Source organism: Leuciscus leuciscus, assembly GCF_965113295.1.
Source record: "Leuciscus leuciscus genome assembly, chromosome: 16".
Classification (NCBI taxonomy): Eukaryota; Metazoa; Chordata; class Actinopteri; order Cypriniformes; family Leuciscidae; genus Leuciscus; species Leuciscus leuciscus.
Genome location: NC_138740.1, coordinates 14,530,667 through 14,548,142, shown reverse-complemented (window position 1 = coordinate 14,548,142; position 17,476 = coordinate 14,530,667). Strand labels below are relative to the sequence as shown.

Here is a 17,476-nt window from a genome sequence, read left to right as displayed (position 1 = left end):
TTATGCTGAAACCAAGCAGCTTTCTGTTGGTCAACATTGCAAATTTGAGTGAATGCCTTTTGAAATTACTGGATTATTTATGCAAAGTTTTGCAGAATAAATGTGACTGCAAAACCATTGAAAAATGCTAAAAATGGAATTCAAACAGCCTATTACATCCAATGAGAAACAAAAGCACTGACCCTCTGACCCTCCTCCAGTTTCCGCTCGGCTGTCAGGGAGCCTGTGATGGCCGTCACTGGGAGGTTCTCCTGGAAACGCTTCAGTTCTAGAGAAGAGTGTGGATTCAGTAGTTGTAGAAAAGTGCAGTCAGGTAAATACAGTTTAACTTGTAAAATTGAGTCTCTAAACGGTTACCTGAAACTTTTCCAATGTGAAACGCAAAACGTACCAAGTGTTTTCAGCCGTAGTTCGGTTTGTTTCAGGTCCAGCTCAGCTTTGCACTGTTCCAGCTCGGCTTTACACTGCATGAGCTCCACGCTCTCATGATCCGATTCTCGTTTGTGTGTTGAAGCCAGGCGCCGTGAGCGCCGGGGACCGTTGACATCACTCAGAGGTGAGAAAACAGGAGCTGGGACAATACTGCCCTCTTCCTTTTCCTTAAGAGCAGCAGTGAGCTCTCTGATCTCATCATCTCGCTCCTTTAACAAATGACCAAATCAAAACTATCAAGATCACATCTTTTAATTTGTCCTGCATCAATATAGTATCATCAGCTTTGGAAAATAGTGTTCACTCTCAAACTTGAATTTAAAAACAAATAAATAAAAGTTAATATAAAATAGTTATATATATTTTTAAAGAAGTTAACATCCAGCAACAATGCATTAAATTGATCAAAACAATTTGTTCTTTTGAACTTTCTAGTCATCAAAAAACCCTGGGAAAAATGTATGACTGTTTCTGCAAAAATATTAACTGTTTTCAACATTGATAATAATAAGAAATCAGGGTATATGCAGGAATCATAGAGATGAATTTACTACCTTTTACTACCTTTTTTACCACCTCCACAATATTTTTTACTACCATCACGACATCAAGCAGCAGCCCTTTTTTTGGGGGTGTGGTGGGGTGGGCGGGGTATGTAAAGCACCACTTACTACTTACTATTCGGTTGTTAAGTCGTGACGTAACCACTCTCCGATAATACTCTTTCCGGGTCCAAAGTCCAGGTCCTCTCTACCTACCTACCGCTTTCGCTAGTGTTTTGGTTATTATTGAGTGTTTTTACAGTGCCGCAGTGCTGTGTCCCGTGTCCCGAGCTAACTCACTTCAACCTCGTAAATCTTCTTTTTCATTGACTCTACCCTTAATTATGCCACCTGAGTGATGAGCTACACTAACCACTCTGTTGGTGTTAAAGGAATTTAAACCCTTTTTGACCGCCAAAGGTGCCTCACTAAGAAGGACGTGATCGTAAATAAATTTACAGGTTCCACCATTGTTATTTCTGGACGAGAGGAGCGCTTGGACCCGGAAAAGGCTAAACGTCACGGGTGACGTCAGACTTAACAATCGGATAAGGTATAAGTGTGACACTGTCACACCCATCATACATATTAGGTACACTAATGTTTAATTGTTATCATTAAGTAGGCCTATTGTCATTGTCAATTATGTTTTTTTTGTAGTGTCGAGTTGAGTTTCAGTTGTCCTTATCTTAACCCTAGCCCTTGAGTTATCCTAACCATAGCCCTTAGCCCTAATAAGGTGAATAATAACCTTGGCACTTTGTCATTGCTATCAACTCTGACTCACTCAGGGCTCGACATTAAGCCTTTTCATGTGCTTGTCCTCTGGACAAGTAAATCTGTCATTCACTTGTCCGAGTAAAAAAGTTGCTTGTCCGGAATGTTTTTGGTGTGTGTGTGCTGTAAATATAATTTATTCTGAAGAAATATCCTCATCTGTGATAAATCAGCTCTGATATATTTAAATCTGCATATTGTCATATCTGCACCTTTAAAGGGCCACCCCCCACCCCCCAAATCTTATTCAATGTATGCTTAATCTTTAGTTTTAAATTTTTTCAATAGATTAAATTGGAATAGCCTATTAAGATAATATAGGGCTGTTGTTACCCTAGGAAGGGCTGATCAAATTAAATCATTTACACTGAAAATGTACAACTGCATTAAATAATGTTATGAATATGAGATCGTTTAAAATATTTTTGAATATACAAATAAGAAACGTTGGAAAGAATGATACTTTTAAACATGAAAGTAAACCGCCAGTAGGAGGCGTCAGGCGACCGTCTTAATGAGCGAGTCATTGAGTCATTCATTCAAACGATTCGTTCAAACAACTGATTCATTCAAGAATGAGACATGTTTATGAATGGGACATTGAATCTTTGACTCAGCCAATTCGTTCAAAACGCTGAATCATTCAGTAATGAAACACGGTTAAGTGTTGCTGTGAGATGCGTTTGGAACTATTTTTGCTGCTGAAACAGAACAAAAACAGTCAATATTGTGTCTAAAATGTAAGTAACTTAATTTGAACTGTTTATTGAACTGTTGTATCAAAAGCAATGTCACATTTTCAGTCGTGATGGTACTCAAGAAAACAGCACTCGTCGTGTGAGGTTGCTAAACTGTATCATATGTTAAAAATATTAAAACACATTTTGAATTTTGGCACTGGCAGTAACGTTATGTTGTTAACTGAGTTTAAACTGAGTTTACATTTGTTTGGATTTCTCCTCGAGAGGCTGCGCGAGCCTCAACAGCGCAACCTTGTTACCGTCAGTAGGCTAATACATCCACTATCGATCGCAACTTACAATAAATATAAATACAATCAGAATCACTCTCTCATTTTAGTGATTCCCTAGTTATTTATACATTTTTTGTTATTGACGTTTAATTAGGCTACTTGTCCGGTCGGGCAAGTAAAATTCTCTTTTACTTGTCCCTTCAAAAAATCCACTTGTCCCGGACAAGCGTTAATGTCGAGCCCGTCAGGTCCTGTTAGCACCGTATATATATTTTTTAATTATGCTAGATGAAGTTAAAATATATGGAGACACAAATATTAAGCAAAAAAAATGGAAACTCATATATTGAGGTGGTGATGAAAAATTTACTACCAAGTCAAATTGCGTTTGTTACCTTTTACTACCTTTCAAGGGCCTTAATTTTGGTAGATTATTTTTACTACTTTTACTACCTTTTACTACCGCGCGGACACCCTGGAAATGTTTCTTGAGCATCAAATCATCATATTAGAATGATTTCTGAAGGATCATGTGACACTGAAGACTGGAGTAATGATGCTGAAAATTCAGCTTTGATCACAGGAATAAATTACATTACAAATAAAATGTGAAAATAGAAAATAAAGTTACCTTAATAATCACAATGTTAATGTTTTTACTGTATTTTTGTAAGTCTTGGTAGAATAAGAACCTCTTCAAATAAATAATCATGGGAAATGAGAATATTTTTCTATCAATTTGAATCAGAATCAAATTCTATAAAACATTTTTAACATCAAGTTTGTGATGAAGAAAAATGTCATGTTGCATAGAAATATTTCATCCAAAGAGTGAGTCCGTGGATATATCACACATGTAATATCACAAGATTGATGGAGTCTCAAACCAGTCAATTATTCCCTGAATGTGAAAATCAAATCTGGCGCTGCACGGCACATTAATTCTCTTAGACATGACAAGAGCCGAATCTACCTTAATTTATTGGCTTAATATTTCTCCTGTGGACCATAGAGATTAATGATAGTGAAAAAATGAGAAGAATCAAAAAAAAATTTTTTTACGTCTGTTTGAAGTTGCTTTTGATTTTCATTGATGACTGATTATTGTGCTGTGTTTGGACCTAAAGATTGTTATTAGGCCTATATAATTTTAGTAATAATATTATAATTAATATGACAGCCACCATTTAAATGGTTATATTTTGCAGCGCATCTTTGATTTTTAACAGGAATGAAAGTGAGACTGTGAGGGATATTTGCCTGTGAGGGCATTTCTTCAGTGGGTTTTACTGTTATTTAATATGTTTTTGGATGGTTCTGCTGCCGAAACACTACTGAAATTTCTTGGAAAGATATTTTTTGATGACAACAAACAAAAAAAACTCCCAACAATATGAGCTGTGGTATAAGTGATCTAGATATTTCTACAGCTTTTAACAGCAGATGCTATTGAAAACACAGTCTACAGTATATAGAGCCTTGATTTCATACCCGTCATGGCGCTGCTCTGAATAATAGGGTCTATATTAATTTGATAATACTAGCAAGCCTGATAATAATAAAAAAAATAAAAAAAAATAAAACATGCCAATTATTGTATTGAAATCGTCAAAGGCATCAGCCATCTGCGATATCTCTGACTATCGTCTACTGGGACAACCCTAATCCTTAAAATAATCATTTCATAAATTATGGCATTATTATTAATAATAAATCAGATAAAATGGATGCTAATACCAGGTGTAAACAGGGTTTTGGTTGAATTGTCAGTGTAACTGCTCCCTTCACATCACTGACCTCAAGCTCTTGGCTGTAATAGTTCTTCAGGCTGCTCTTCAGGTTGTTAATTTTGTTGTCACATCTCTTCTCCATCAGATCCCTCTCGCCCTCCAGTGTCTCGCTGCACGACAAGGGAGGAACTTAAAACATCGAATTTACTACCAAATAACTTTATATTGCGTTACAGTACATATAGAGCACTGTGCACTAGAGATATAGATAGGGCTGTGACGGTGGCAGTTTTTTACCACCGCGGTAGTAATGGACCCAAATACCGGCGGTGTTGCGGTTGTTGGGTGGGGGTGGGGGGTGTTTTGAAATAAATAAATTAAACAAAAACAAAGAAACAACAAACTAAAGCCTGTAAAGCATTGAAATAAATATCAGTAAATACTGGTAACTTACATAATATAATAAAGTTGAATCCATTTAAAAAAAAAAAAAATTAAGAAAAAATTTCGGTTAATATTTCCACACAAAGGCGCGTGATATAGCCTACCGCTCTGCGCATTGAGAGGGATGTGGGACACAAGCAGGAAAGAGACCATCGATCTTTTCGAGACCATCATGTTTTCTACTTGTAAAAGGTATGAAGAGCGAATTTTATCTTCTACAAGGGCAAGGCATTTAGGCTGTTTGCGCGCTGCCAGAGAAAGCCAAACTAAAATCACCCGCGGTTGTGAAACGCGCTTTACAAAATGAACTTGACGCTTCTTACCAATTATCATGTCTAACAAGCACAAACTGTGTTAAAAAGAATTTGACTTATAAGTAAAAATGTAGGCTATCTGTCCTACAGCGTTTTTTCTACTTTAACACAGTAAAGAATACGAAAATAATCGACCTAAAAGCGAACAAAGGAAGAAACGTTTATAACGCGTCTTTGGGTGAGACGCGAGTGAAGATATGGGAAAAGAAAAAAGAGATTCATTCCATGCAGGGATGAGTCACGATTTTTGAATATTCGATTAGTTGATTTAATTATAGAATATCTAATGTTCTAATGTCTGTTGTGCGATCATTCTCTAAAATAAAATCTCCATGTTCTGGTGCTGATGCAGTGGTGATGCGTAACCGGAGGGTGACGCTGCCAATAACGCACATAACAGCTGTCACAAAGAACTGGCAAAAGTAATGATTATGAACGTGTCAAAGATAGCAAGGAGACATTTGAATTGTTTATTAATAAAGTGTTTTTTTGTGTGTGTGTCAGTGTCGGGCTGCAAAGATGAAGTTGACGATGCTCACTCTTTGCAGTGAACGCGCCTAGAGAGAAATGCACACTTCATACGGAATACACAAGCATATGCTAGTCGGTTTATTTTCGTTTTGAATTGTTTTGTTTAAAAGTATATAATTCAAGCTTTCTATAAGAATAACTAATGGAATATTTTTAAATTCGCTAATAATCGGGTGACCAGATCGCAAACCAGAATTCAAAGCCGACAAAGCTTATGTTTATGGGCTCACGTAGGCTACAACTCTCTCATTCGTCATGAATTTAAACTTTTCCATGGCTGCGATATTACATTTAATTGCTAACCTATTATTTATTTTGTAAACAAAGCTTTGTGTGTCATAATATTAATGTTAAACAGCATTCATATACAAACATTTTTTTTAGGCGAACTACCGCCGGTACTACTCAGCCACCGCGGTGGCGCTTTACAACCGCGGTGGTGCGGTTGTCAAGTTTACCGGCACAGCCCTAGATATAGATTATTTCCCTTATCCACAGAAGCACTAGGTACCTGAAGTCATGCTGCATCCGGTTGATGACCTCCATCATCTCAGCGCAGACCTCCTCTCGAACCTTGGCCTCGAGCTCCTCTTTCTCCTGCCGTTGACGCAGCACCTCGCGCTTCAGAACATCGATGGCCTTTAGGAGCGCCTGCCCAACATAACCAAATCCAGCTGAATTATTGAATTTTTCACTATCAGTAGGGTTTAAAGAGGATTTTTTATTCTTTCTGGTAATAGGGTTATAGTAAATAGTCTGTTAGTAAATAGCCTATGTCATATAGGCTAGTCAACAGTCATAGTGATTTTCTACAATTACTTTCTACAGAGAATGAAAACTCCAAACACATAAGACTCTAAAAAATTACTTAATATGTTTCAAAGATTAATCAATTAAACCTGAGAGGTTAAAATATCCCAAAAGGTCATAAAGGCATTGTAAAAAACATCCATCAGAATCGAGTGCTTTAATCCAAGTCTTGTGAAGAGATACCTTTACAAGAAAGGCTTTTAGATTTTGGTTACCTGGACTTTTAATGGAGGGAGAGAAATCTCAGGTTTCATCTAAAAAATGTCTTAATTTGTGTTTCAAAGTCATACAGATTTGGAACAACATAAGGGGTAAGAAAATTACAGAAATGTAATTTCTAGGTGAACTGTCCTTTTAGTTATCACTAACAATTATTCTCTCTTATTAACCAAATTAGTGGATTTACATCAGGATCAAACATGGTGATGTCTCCTTCCTCATCACTGTCCTCCTCATCCTCCTCCAGTAGAGTGGTATCGTTGTGATGAGCTGGCTGCTCGCGAAGCAGGGACAGGATGTACGCCACACGAGTCTTGCTGCACGGCCCATGTACCAGCTGAAATATGAAAGATATTTGTAAATGGACATTGTTTAAATGCCGTTTGGTGTTTAGATTAAAAGGAAAGATTAAAAACGTTTTTCAGAGCAAGCAGCATCTTTTCACCTGTGTGGCAATGGCAGAGAATTTGAGCGCTTGGAGCGTTTCGTCATAGGTGGAGGCGCAGGGGTTGATGTTGACCACCATGCAAGAGCGCCCGTGACCACAGAAGAAACTCTGGAGGACCCTGGTTAGCTTGCTGTCTCTGAAAGGAACGACCAGCGGAGGACGAGACCTGTGGCAATGACAGAATAATGACATCAGTAATGGCGGTTTTCCACTGCGTGGTACGACTCTGCTCGGTTTGCTTTTCCACTGCAGTTTAGTACCGCTTTAAAGTGGGTGGGATTATAGACAGATGGTTATAGTTGCACCGCCTCCAATGCCGTGACATCATCGTAAACGTGACAAACAAATGCACAAACACAGGAGCATATTGATGGAATGGTGTTCTTGATTCTCTGCATGTTTTTCACTGCAACGATGAAGTTTGTTTCTAACGGGTTTGGTGTCTTGGTTCACAAATACAATGACGCTGGTAGTGACGATTCTCTGACAAATCAGTGATCTGCAGTGTTAGCACGTCACATTTTAGTATCGGTATGGCACCACGTTTGGAACCTTAATCGAGGTGGTACTATTTAAGTGAGCCATCCCATGCAGTGGAAAAGCATTATAATGGTTTGGACAGTTATTGGACTACTAGTGTACCATCATGACCCATCACACTGTATAAATTGTGAAGCGTCTCACACTCACTTGTTGGTTTGATTGTGCCTCAGAGCACTGATGCAGCGTCCCAGTGTCATCAAAGAGGTGTTGATGTTGTTTGCCTCTTTCATTCTCTCACCATTCTGCTGGACTTTACAGCGCTCAGAACCCGCCAAATCACACACAGAGAGCCTGCCGGAAGTAACAGAATTCAAAATCAAATCTTTTTGAGAACTGAAAAGCAGACTATCCTTTAATCGCCAGAGTAATTCTAAAGGGTTCAGTCCAATACACCAATAAAATACCTGATATTACAACAACAAAAAAAACTCTTATGAAGAAGCACACAGTTAATGTGGAAAGACTCACTCGCTGATTCTGGTCACCTGTCCCAGCTCTGCTTGTGGCTTGACATGTAGAACACGGATGGTAAAGATACTGTGGCTAAAAATTGACAGAAAATACACAACACGATTAAATTATTTTTCAATTTAATAATCTATACTTTTGTTTTATGTATTGTTGCATAAATAAATAGCTAAATTCATGTAAACTTTAAATATATTTCAAATAAAAAGATTCTGATTGGGACAGAAGAGTAAAGCCACGATCACACTTGACACTGAGCATGCAAATTTATTCGGACACTGCAACGGTCATGATTTGACATCATGCACTGCAGCGTCTTTTTTTACGAACATGAATTCAACATAACAAGAGCCGTGTTTCCACCGCAGGAACTTTCCCCAGGAACTAGGAACTTTGGGGTGGTACTCTGTGTGCTTCGACCAAGCGTGCCGCACAAGCCCTGAAAAGTGAAGCCAAAACGTCTCGATCGCCCCCCGGTGACTGGTCCTAGTATAGGTCATAAGCCCCGCCTCCCCGTGTTATTCAACGGGACGTGAGACCAACTAAACAATTAAATTACACTTCACTTTTTTCCAAAGGTGGTTTCTTTCATTTGCTGTCGTTTTTATCACGCTGATGTTAGTTCAAGTGTCTGTTTCAAAAATAAGTTGGTTTTTAGTTAGTTACGTGATGCTATAAAAACGGTGGTGTAACGTCATGATTGACAGCTGTGATTGACAGGTTCTCTGAGCGAAGAAGTCACTGAAGCACCAACGGACATTTTTTTCGGGATCTTCGGAGGACTGAGGAGATTGTATTTACTTTATTTTAACAAGTCTCTTGTTGTACTGCAATCAATTTTTTAAAAAGTGCACTAAGGGAGAGTGCATTCTGCGAGAGTGAGGGCGGAGTGTTGATTTCGCGGCTTTACTTCCTGCTCACTACTGTGCAGGTCTGGTCCCGAAATCGCTACTGCGCAGACTCAAGTCCCAAGATGTCAGCGCCATATCGAGCCACTTCAGTTCTCACCAATGGAAGAGAGCGAAGGGGCGTCGTCCATATTTTTTTACAGTCTATGGTTTTGACCTCCAGAACCAGGGTCTAAATTAAGTTCCAGGTAAAAGTCCCACTGAAAAGGTACTACCTTGCGAGCAGGCGAACTTTCTAAGTTCGGGAACTTTTGGGGGTGGGACTTTGGCGCTAAACATGCTGATTGCTTGAGATTACGCAGCATTTTATTTCAACCACCATATTTTTTTATTTATTTAGTTTTTAAAAAACGACAGAAGACGAGGTTCAGTCTTCTACTTGTCACTCGTCCTCACGTGATGCGAATTCACCAAACCTGAAATTTAGAATGCAGTGGAATGCTAAATTTTTTTCGCCTGAGCTTGCGTTTCCGATTGTCTGTAGTGTGGAGATGTTTGAAGCACAGCTGACAGAAAAGTCACTTTCAAACCAAGCAGCTTTCTGCAGTTTAACCATACTGTAAAAAAAATATGGATGTAGTGTCCGTGATGTCACCCGTAGGTTTCTGAAGTAAATTTTTTAAGCCTAAAGAGGTGCGGCTCCACCCACTTTAGGCTTCAAAAATTCACTTCAGAAACCTACGGGTGACATCACGGACACTACATCCATATTTTTTTTAATGGGCAAATAGGCAGGATTAGCTGAGGTGATGTGACGGCTAAAAGAGACCAGAGAAACGGCTAGTGACAGCAGCGGCAATCCACCTGTCACTCAAGTGGCCACGCTCCCTTAATTATGCAGAACTTGAAGGCTGAATACAATTTAAATGGATGAGTTATATATAAAAAAAATATTAAAAAATTAAAAATAAATCACCCTCCTCACAGTTGTCATGAAGGCCAAAATTAGCTATCTAGACCAAAACCGCTTTTTGCACCAGGCTGTAATAATTTTTTTTCTGCTGTAAAGTTGGGCATTTTAACATGGGGGGGTCTATGGGATTTACTCTCTTTTGGAGCCTGTTTCTAGCGGCCAGTCGATGAATTGCAGTTTAAGTCACTTCCGTGTTGGATTCACAGGACTTGGTTCTGTTTATCGGTTGTTGATTGGATTTTGAGATGTGGCTCTCAAAGCTGAGGCAGAAGAACGTGAGCTTGCAGGAACAGGATTTAAGAGGACTAAATGTTTGCAGAAGTCTTGCATACAACAGCAGAGAGAAGATTGTCATCAGCTATGTTTCTATCCACCCATTGCATTTTGGGATAACGCTGGGTAGAAACGGCAAGAGGCGCATACATTATAAAAGTGTGAATAAAAAAAAAGTAAACATTTTTTATCCGAAAAGACATGCACATAAACTACGATGGAAACGTGTTTACTTAAAGCAGCACTCTGTAGCTTCGGGATTTCTTCGCTGTATTCTCGCTTTTTGCTCGCAGGTTTACACAGCTTCGGAATAGATATTTGACAACACTGTTGTAAAAACTCGTTGGTGATTCTCAGACACCAGAGGCTATAGATCAACGACATCAAAGCAGATGGGACATTCTTTAAAACGTCTTCTTCATTCGGGTTCGGACAGCGTGAGGGAGCGCAATAATGACAGCATTTTAGCAGATTTCTTTTGGCCGAAAAGCAATTGTTTACAGCGCAAGACCTGATATCACGCGAGACTTCCTGACGCAGCGGCCGGCGACCCGCCGGCTCAAAGTTGCAAGTGCGTATTTTCCGCTCACGGGCACCAGGGGGGTGCGAAACGACCACCATTCAACCCGAAATAAGTAATATAACCATTCCAATGACTCCGAAGCTGTTCAGTTAAGGTAAAAAAAGTTACTTAGTTCACCTTTAATAAATCCCTTGATGCACAACAAAAACCTCACATGACTTTGGTGATGAGTATATGATTGGATAACTAGACTAACCATAGGACCAATTTCACTGCAGAATGATCAAACCAACATTTGAGCTTGCTGTGCAATGTCTCCCAGAAGTGTTTCATATGATTGCGTTCCCAAACGCCAGTCATCCAATTCAAACGCAAGATAACATGACAGCGTTTATTGCATTTCATCTGCGCGCTCTAAGATGCAAATCATTTATAATGTAGGAAAAAGAGCCACAGTGGCTTCCCCGATTGCAGCAACGCATTTTTATTCGATATTTTGCCCCAATTTAGTTCTCTTAAACACATTTGATGGCTTTATTTGCAAATGTTTTATGCTATATTCCAATTTTGCATGCAACTTTGGGTGGAAATGGCTATTTACACTGATAGATCCAGTTATGACATTATAATTAAACATTAGAAGGTCAAAACTTTTTAAATTAAACCTATGCATGGATGAATTGTTTACAATAAGATCAACAACATGCATTTAGAAAGTGGAGTGAATTTTTTACAGCATCACTCATGCTCTTATGACGGCATAATGGTATGATGACATTAAGCAGGTACCTGCGGCTGGAGTTGTGGTTTAGGTGAGTAGTGGCAAAACTTTGGTTGCGTTGTCCAACTTTAAGCACTTTCCAGGCCTCTTCTGCACTTCGTACTTGAATCCAGGTCAGATCTAATGGAAGGACATGAATGATTCAAAATAAATAAAACGGGTCAGTAAAAAATAATTGAGGAAATGGATATATATTTAAATCAGTAATTGAAAGTGGTAATTTCAGTCCTCTTCTGTGATTCTTACCCTTTACATACGGGTTTCCATGTTTGTCATCGCTGAGGCGTAGCGTGGCTCTCTTGTGGGACTGAAGTGAAGGCAGAGTGTCCAGGAGATCATAAAGAAATTCGTTGTAGATCTCATAAAATGAGACCCACACTGAGAAATGCACTCCCTCCTCAAGGTCCTCACCACCACTGAGACCCAGGCCATTTGTCTCCAAAAAAATGCCATCTGAATCTGTAATACAACACACCTGCTTAGAAGATAATCTTTCAAATTGTATTAAGGTTACTCTGTGAAACTTCGCATTCGATATCCAGTCATTTCAATAGGAATCCACGCAATTGAGTCTTTCAAGTGAGAGTGAAAAATTTCCCCACAAAGATTTTGCATCGGGGGGGGTCACACAAATTCACCATGCTGACCAACAGAAAGCTGCTTGGTTTGAAAGTGGCTTCGAGCGGTGCTTCAAGCAATGGAAAAATTACCTTTTTTGCCTGCAAAATTTCACTAATGTGACTGGACCTGATATGTTAGTGAGAACTACATGTAGCTCAAATTAAAGCTGGAATGTGTCTTTCTTTCCCCAAACGGAACTACTATATCTTTGTTTGAGTGGCCTAACTTGTGAGTGCCTGGCAAATGGGACAAGTGTCATTATTTCTGCAATTCTTTTTAGTATGAAGTAGCTCAGGGTGGAATGTCAGATAGTTCCTCACCCTCCAGCTGTGTTGCAATGTGACTGGTAGCTGAGAGTCCACCGATGCCACTGTCCCAGGACAAACCTGCACGCAGCCTAGACTGATGTCCACCTGTGCTTTCCTCCTGAACAAAAGGAAGACAATTCAAGACAACAAGAAAAATCTGAAACTATTGAAGGACAAATAGGATTATGTTCATTACTTAGTTTTTTACAGAAACACTGAATGACCAATATCTCAAGGATCACCACCAGCTTATAATTCTGTTTAATATGACATCACATTTTCATACATGGTTGACATTTTATGTCTAATTGCTAAAGTCATCACTTTCCACTTTATGCAGACACGCTCTCGCCCGATCCTTGAGCAGTGCCAAGTGTGCCATTCTCACAGTACATACATATATCTGTCATTTAGAGAAACCTCGCAGCTGAAGCTATAATGCAGCTTTTCTTACTCTTAAACTGTATATGATGGAATGCATTTAAGAATTGTATATATGGATTATATAATACAATTAATACAACATGCTTCAAGATAATTATAGTCGTGTTAGGATTAAATATAACTTCTTAACGATTATAAGGCCGTACAGAGTAGGCTAACTGCTTTTTGTGTACGTGTAGCTTCAGTCGTTCCTATATTTTTTCCTAAATTTAGAATAAATTACGAACTTTTTGGTGAATCGTGATTTGTTATTAAAATCGTTCATACGCAAAAATGTGTGTACACATGCTTAGTGAATGAGAACCAATGACTCGCTTTATGAATTGGCCATTGAATCATTGGTTCACCCGATTGATTCTCTTAAAACACGGATTCATTCAAAAACGAAACACCACCAACTGCATTCTATAGGCTACATCACACACTGAGTTTTTGCCCTGTATCATGTCACCAATGACCTTTGAAGGTCTAGGGCAGGTGCGTTAAATATTTTATACGCGCTATTCTTCCAGAACTATTTAAATTAACGTGTTAAATCAACAGCCCTACTAAACGCGCATCTCTAATTATTGCTTAGAACACAGGTGTCAAACTCAGTTTCTGGAGGGCCACAGCCCTACAGAGTTCCACACCCACCCACCTGCAGTTTTCAAATAAGCCTGAAGGACTTGATTAGCTCATCAGTTGTGTTTAATTAGGGTTGAAGCTACACTCTGCAGGGCTGTGGCCCTCCAGGAACTGAGTTTGACACCCCTGGCTTAGAACATTTCTTATTCAACCATTCTAATTCTTTGTTACCTCTCTCTTTACCTCTTTCAGCAAAGCATCACGACGCATTTCCTCAGCATGGACCTCACCAGCGTCCAGCTTACGGACCTCCATGCTCAGTACGGGCTTGAGGTCCATGGCGGAGTACAGTCGCCCAGACAGCTTCAGGAATACAGACACTAACGCCCGTGGCAGCAGCCCCGCCTCTCCACCTGCCCCTGTTGAATCACAGCAACACCAGTACTCGCATTACTTTAGGAAGCAATAACAGTATCCAGTTTTACATAAATATATGCACCAAACCAACATGCCGAAATGCAGAAGTGTGTCATGGCCGTCTTACCCTGTATGGTGTAGGTTTTGCCCGAGTTGGTCACACCATAAGTATAGAGGAGGCGGTTTTCTCCACGCAGAACATCTCGTACCATCTCCCTCATGGTGTGATCATAAACCTCCTGCTGATTGGTTTGTGGTCCAAAAATCTGCACAAAGAAAAAAAATGATATGATGCTGCATCCAGGGTGATTAAAAGTAACTTGGTGCGCCTTTAGGTTTTTCAATGAAATGCTATATTTGATGATTTCCTTAATAATGGATGCATTACCTTGGTAAAGGTGAACTTGTGCAGGCTTTGAGAGACGCCTCTCTCGGCACTCTTCATGTTGCGGGAGTCTTTTGGCGCTCTGAGAAGCAGACTGTCCTCAGATTGCACATTTACACAACCCTGAATGGCACAAACATTACAATAAAGATGTCATTGTTTGCTAACCAAGCCATTCCTTCCTTGAAAAAGTGTTTCACAAGTGTCAAATTCCTTTACTTGCTCATCTCCCCGCTCCTTCTCTGCCTCGGTAAGAGGACGGATCCGTACGAAAACCTTCAGCTTCTCTGATCCATCATCAGCGCTGCCTCTTCTGCTGACATCACTCTTGATCTGGACAGGCTGCCAGTCACACAGATGAAAGACTCATTAACATCACAGAACTGAGGCATTGTACACACTAATAGGTTTTCGTTTGAAAACTCATATTTTTCTCTCCGTTGAAACCGTCATTTTCTCATTGTAGTGTAGTTTAGTCATGTGGTGCACTCCAATAAGATCTATGGTTATACCTGCATTGTTGTGCCTGCAGTTTACTATCAGTGTTGTTAAAGATCAATTTTCCTTGGTAGAACCATATTATATTCCTGCAAAGACGACAGAAAATGTACTCGCATTTGCTGTCCTGCTGCAAAACATGATGAGAATTGCGTTTAATCTATGCGATTTTGAGTGCGTCCTGGACGCAACAGTAAGTGAAGGAATAATTGGCTAATAAAAATGATCGTGCCAGAAGTGAGAACTTTATTATGTCTGCTCTCTCGGTTTAATCTCTTGAGCTTTTATGAAGTTTTACGCATGCGCAGTAAGGAGATTTAAGCAGTTTCAGTGTGGATGAGCAACATTTGGAAAACAATTGAAATTGCTTGTGTGGACGGGGAGCTTTTTGAAACGAAAGCCCCGTTCTGAACAGTCTGAACAGAGCCAGAGGTGAGGAACCATTAAGCAAGCTGTTTGTGTTGACCGGAGGAAAAACACATTACTGTCATTAATGAAAAGAATTATTGTGAGGGAGCCGCTTCTGGCAATGTGACATTCTGAGACATAGGAGTTGACTGAACAAACAGTAAGCATAAGCCCGGGGCAAGTATGGCAAGAAGATTTAACATTTAACAACACAGTATCATGTCCTATCATTTCTGCGATGCGGAAAACACAGAATCCAAACTTTGTGTCTGAGTGTAGACAGCCTCAAGCTGTTGCAGCACGACTTGACAACTGTCGCGTCCGGCGTTGACACGGTGTCAGCATGATTTCAAAAACAACACATTCCAGCTCCACATCGCCTCTTATTTAAGACAAACATACTAAATGAATACCCTGCTAGTCAACTGGAGATGCTTTCTTTGTATAAATCTGTGACGGGAGATGTTTCAAAAAGTGGTGGGGACAATATCAAGCCAAGCAAAAAGTGGTGAGGACAATATCAAGCCAAGCAAAAAGTGGTGAGGACATGTACCACCCGTCTCACCAGCAAATTACACCTATGATTACTAGTAGGTATTCCATTTTTAAATTGACTAACATTTACTCATTAGATTTGAGTACTTATTCCAATAGTAAAAATAACCACTCCATTTTTATTGGTTATGAACTGACAAGTAGTTATTTGATATTAGTACACATTTATCACTTGATGTCAATTCCAATTATCACTAGTAACTAGTGATACACAAATTGTTGCACAACTTATTTTTTACTTGTCATATGTAATAAATAATCTGAACAGCTACTGTAGTTTAATTACAAATTTTACTAGTAAAATAAAAAAATTTAACTAGTTATGATTGGTATAGATACTACTATCTAATAAAGTACAAAAATCGAACGATTAAGTCCCAGGCTAAAATGCATGTTTGAGCTGTTTTAACTGAAAGCAACTTGCACATGCATATCAAAATATCAGTGCCATTGTTTTGTCTCAAAATGCACACCAGTAATGTTTTTTCCTCCGGCATGATTCTAAAAGCTACTTGTCCCAATCAAACTAATCCTGGCTGTGAAACCACACCTAAGTGTTCAAATAGCTTGCCACAAGATGTGATGAATCATTATGGTTTGCGCATTTGATTTCAAAGCATGTAACGTTATATAATCCACGTTTCTAGTATAATTAAAAGGCCTTAAATATCACTAAGAGTCAGCATGTGACAATCAATAGTTAGTTTTTCAGCTCTGAAGTCACTGTCGACAGAAACATGACCAATTCTACCTATCAGATTGTGCTACCAGCATCATATTCAAGAGCTTTGAGGCTTTATTAACGTCCATACCTACCCTTACCCTAAAAACAATGCAAACATTGTGCTGGTAGCACAATCTGACAGTTATCATTGTTCGTCACAACACCTGGACCTGAGCCTGCAGAAATAAAATCTATTTGTCAGTCAAAGCATAAGTTTACTGTCTATCATACCTCTTTAGTGGGTGTTTGAGAGTCTGCAGCAGGGGTTATGACGGAGATCTCTGGCAGAGGAGACACAAACCGTGGACATCTAATATCAGCAGCTGTGGACTCAAACACAGCTCCACACTCTTCCTCATCGGACAGAACACCGTATGGAGACGCCAGAGCCATTATGACAGACCTACAAATGAAAACATGGACAATTCTACACTCAATAAACGGATAAAGATTTACTGTCAGGACGTTTATGAATGGACAACTAACGTTACTTATAAACAAAGTCAATCGGCTAGCCAGCTAGCTTCACTTCAGTTCAAAGACGCTGTTTTGAGCTAGTTATTAAACAATGAGCATTATGACATGATTAAAAACAAAAGACGAGAATAGAAGAGCAAGGAACCGCATTTCGACAGGAAAGTAACATTTATTTTACTGACCGGAAGCCGAGTTTGCTCTTTGCAGCTAGCATCGCATATTTGAAAAGACGTATAACTGTTACATTCTTACCTTTATTTATGATGTCCTCAAGAGGAAAATATGATCCAAATGTGATTTAACAGTTATGTAAATGACTCCTATACAGTCAGCTAAGCTAAATTTGTGTCTCGAAAATCAGAACATCTAACCTAAACACCTTTAGTACTGTAACTAAACTAAACTCGTCTGTGTCCACCTGCATAGTACATAGCTCGCCGACG

At 39.3% G+C, this 17,476-nt stretch overlaps 1 protein-coding gene across 2 annotated transcripts in view; it reads right to left on the bottom strand.

Annotated features, from left to right (window-relative positions):
* Nucleotides 1-17,476, bottom strand: part of kif20a (kinesin family member 20A) — a 21,542-nt gene extending 4,066 nt beyond the window's left edge. For both annotated transcript variants that reach the window (XM_082141255.1, XM_082141256.1), the window contains exons 1-17: nt 17,286-17,476; nt 16,788-16,959; nt 14,591-14,713; nt 14,375-14,494; nt 14,114-14,252; nt 13,813-13,988; nt 12,571-12,676; nt 11,876-12,088; nt 11,638-11,749; nt 8,232-8,306; nt 7,911-8,054; nt 7,218-7,386; nt 6,960-7,109; nt 6,255-6,394; nt 4,522-4,624; nt 392-641; nt 183-268 (exon numbers count right to left, since the gene is read on the bottom strand). In XM_082141255.1, the coding sequence (XP_081997381.1) occupies nt 183-268; nt 392-641; nt 4,522-4,624; nt 6,255-6,394; nt 6,960-7,109; nt 7,218-7,386; nt 7,911-8,054; nt 8,232-8,306; nt 11,638-11,749; nt 11,876-12,088; nt 12,571-12,676; nt 13,813-13,988; nt 14,114-14,252; nt 14,375-14,494; nt 14,591-14,713; nt 16,788-16,949 (2,268 nt within the window). In that variant the 5' untranslated portion in view covers nt 16,950-16,959; nt 17,286-17,476. The remainder of the gene's footprint in view (nt 1-182; nt 269-391; nt 642-4,521; nt 4,625-6,254; nt 6,395-6,959; nt 7,110-7,217; nt 7,387-7,910; nt 8,055-8,231; nt 8,307-11,637; nt 11,750-11,875; nt 12,089-12,570; nt 12,677-13,812; nt 13,989-14,113; nt 14,253-14,374; nt 14,495-14,590; nt 14,714-16,787; nt 16,960-17,285) is intronic.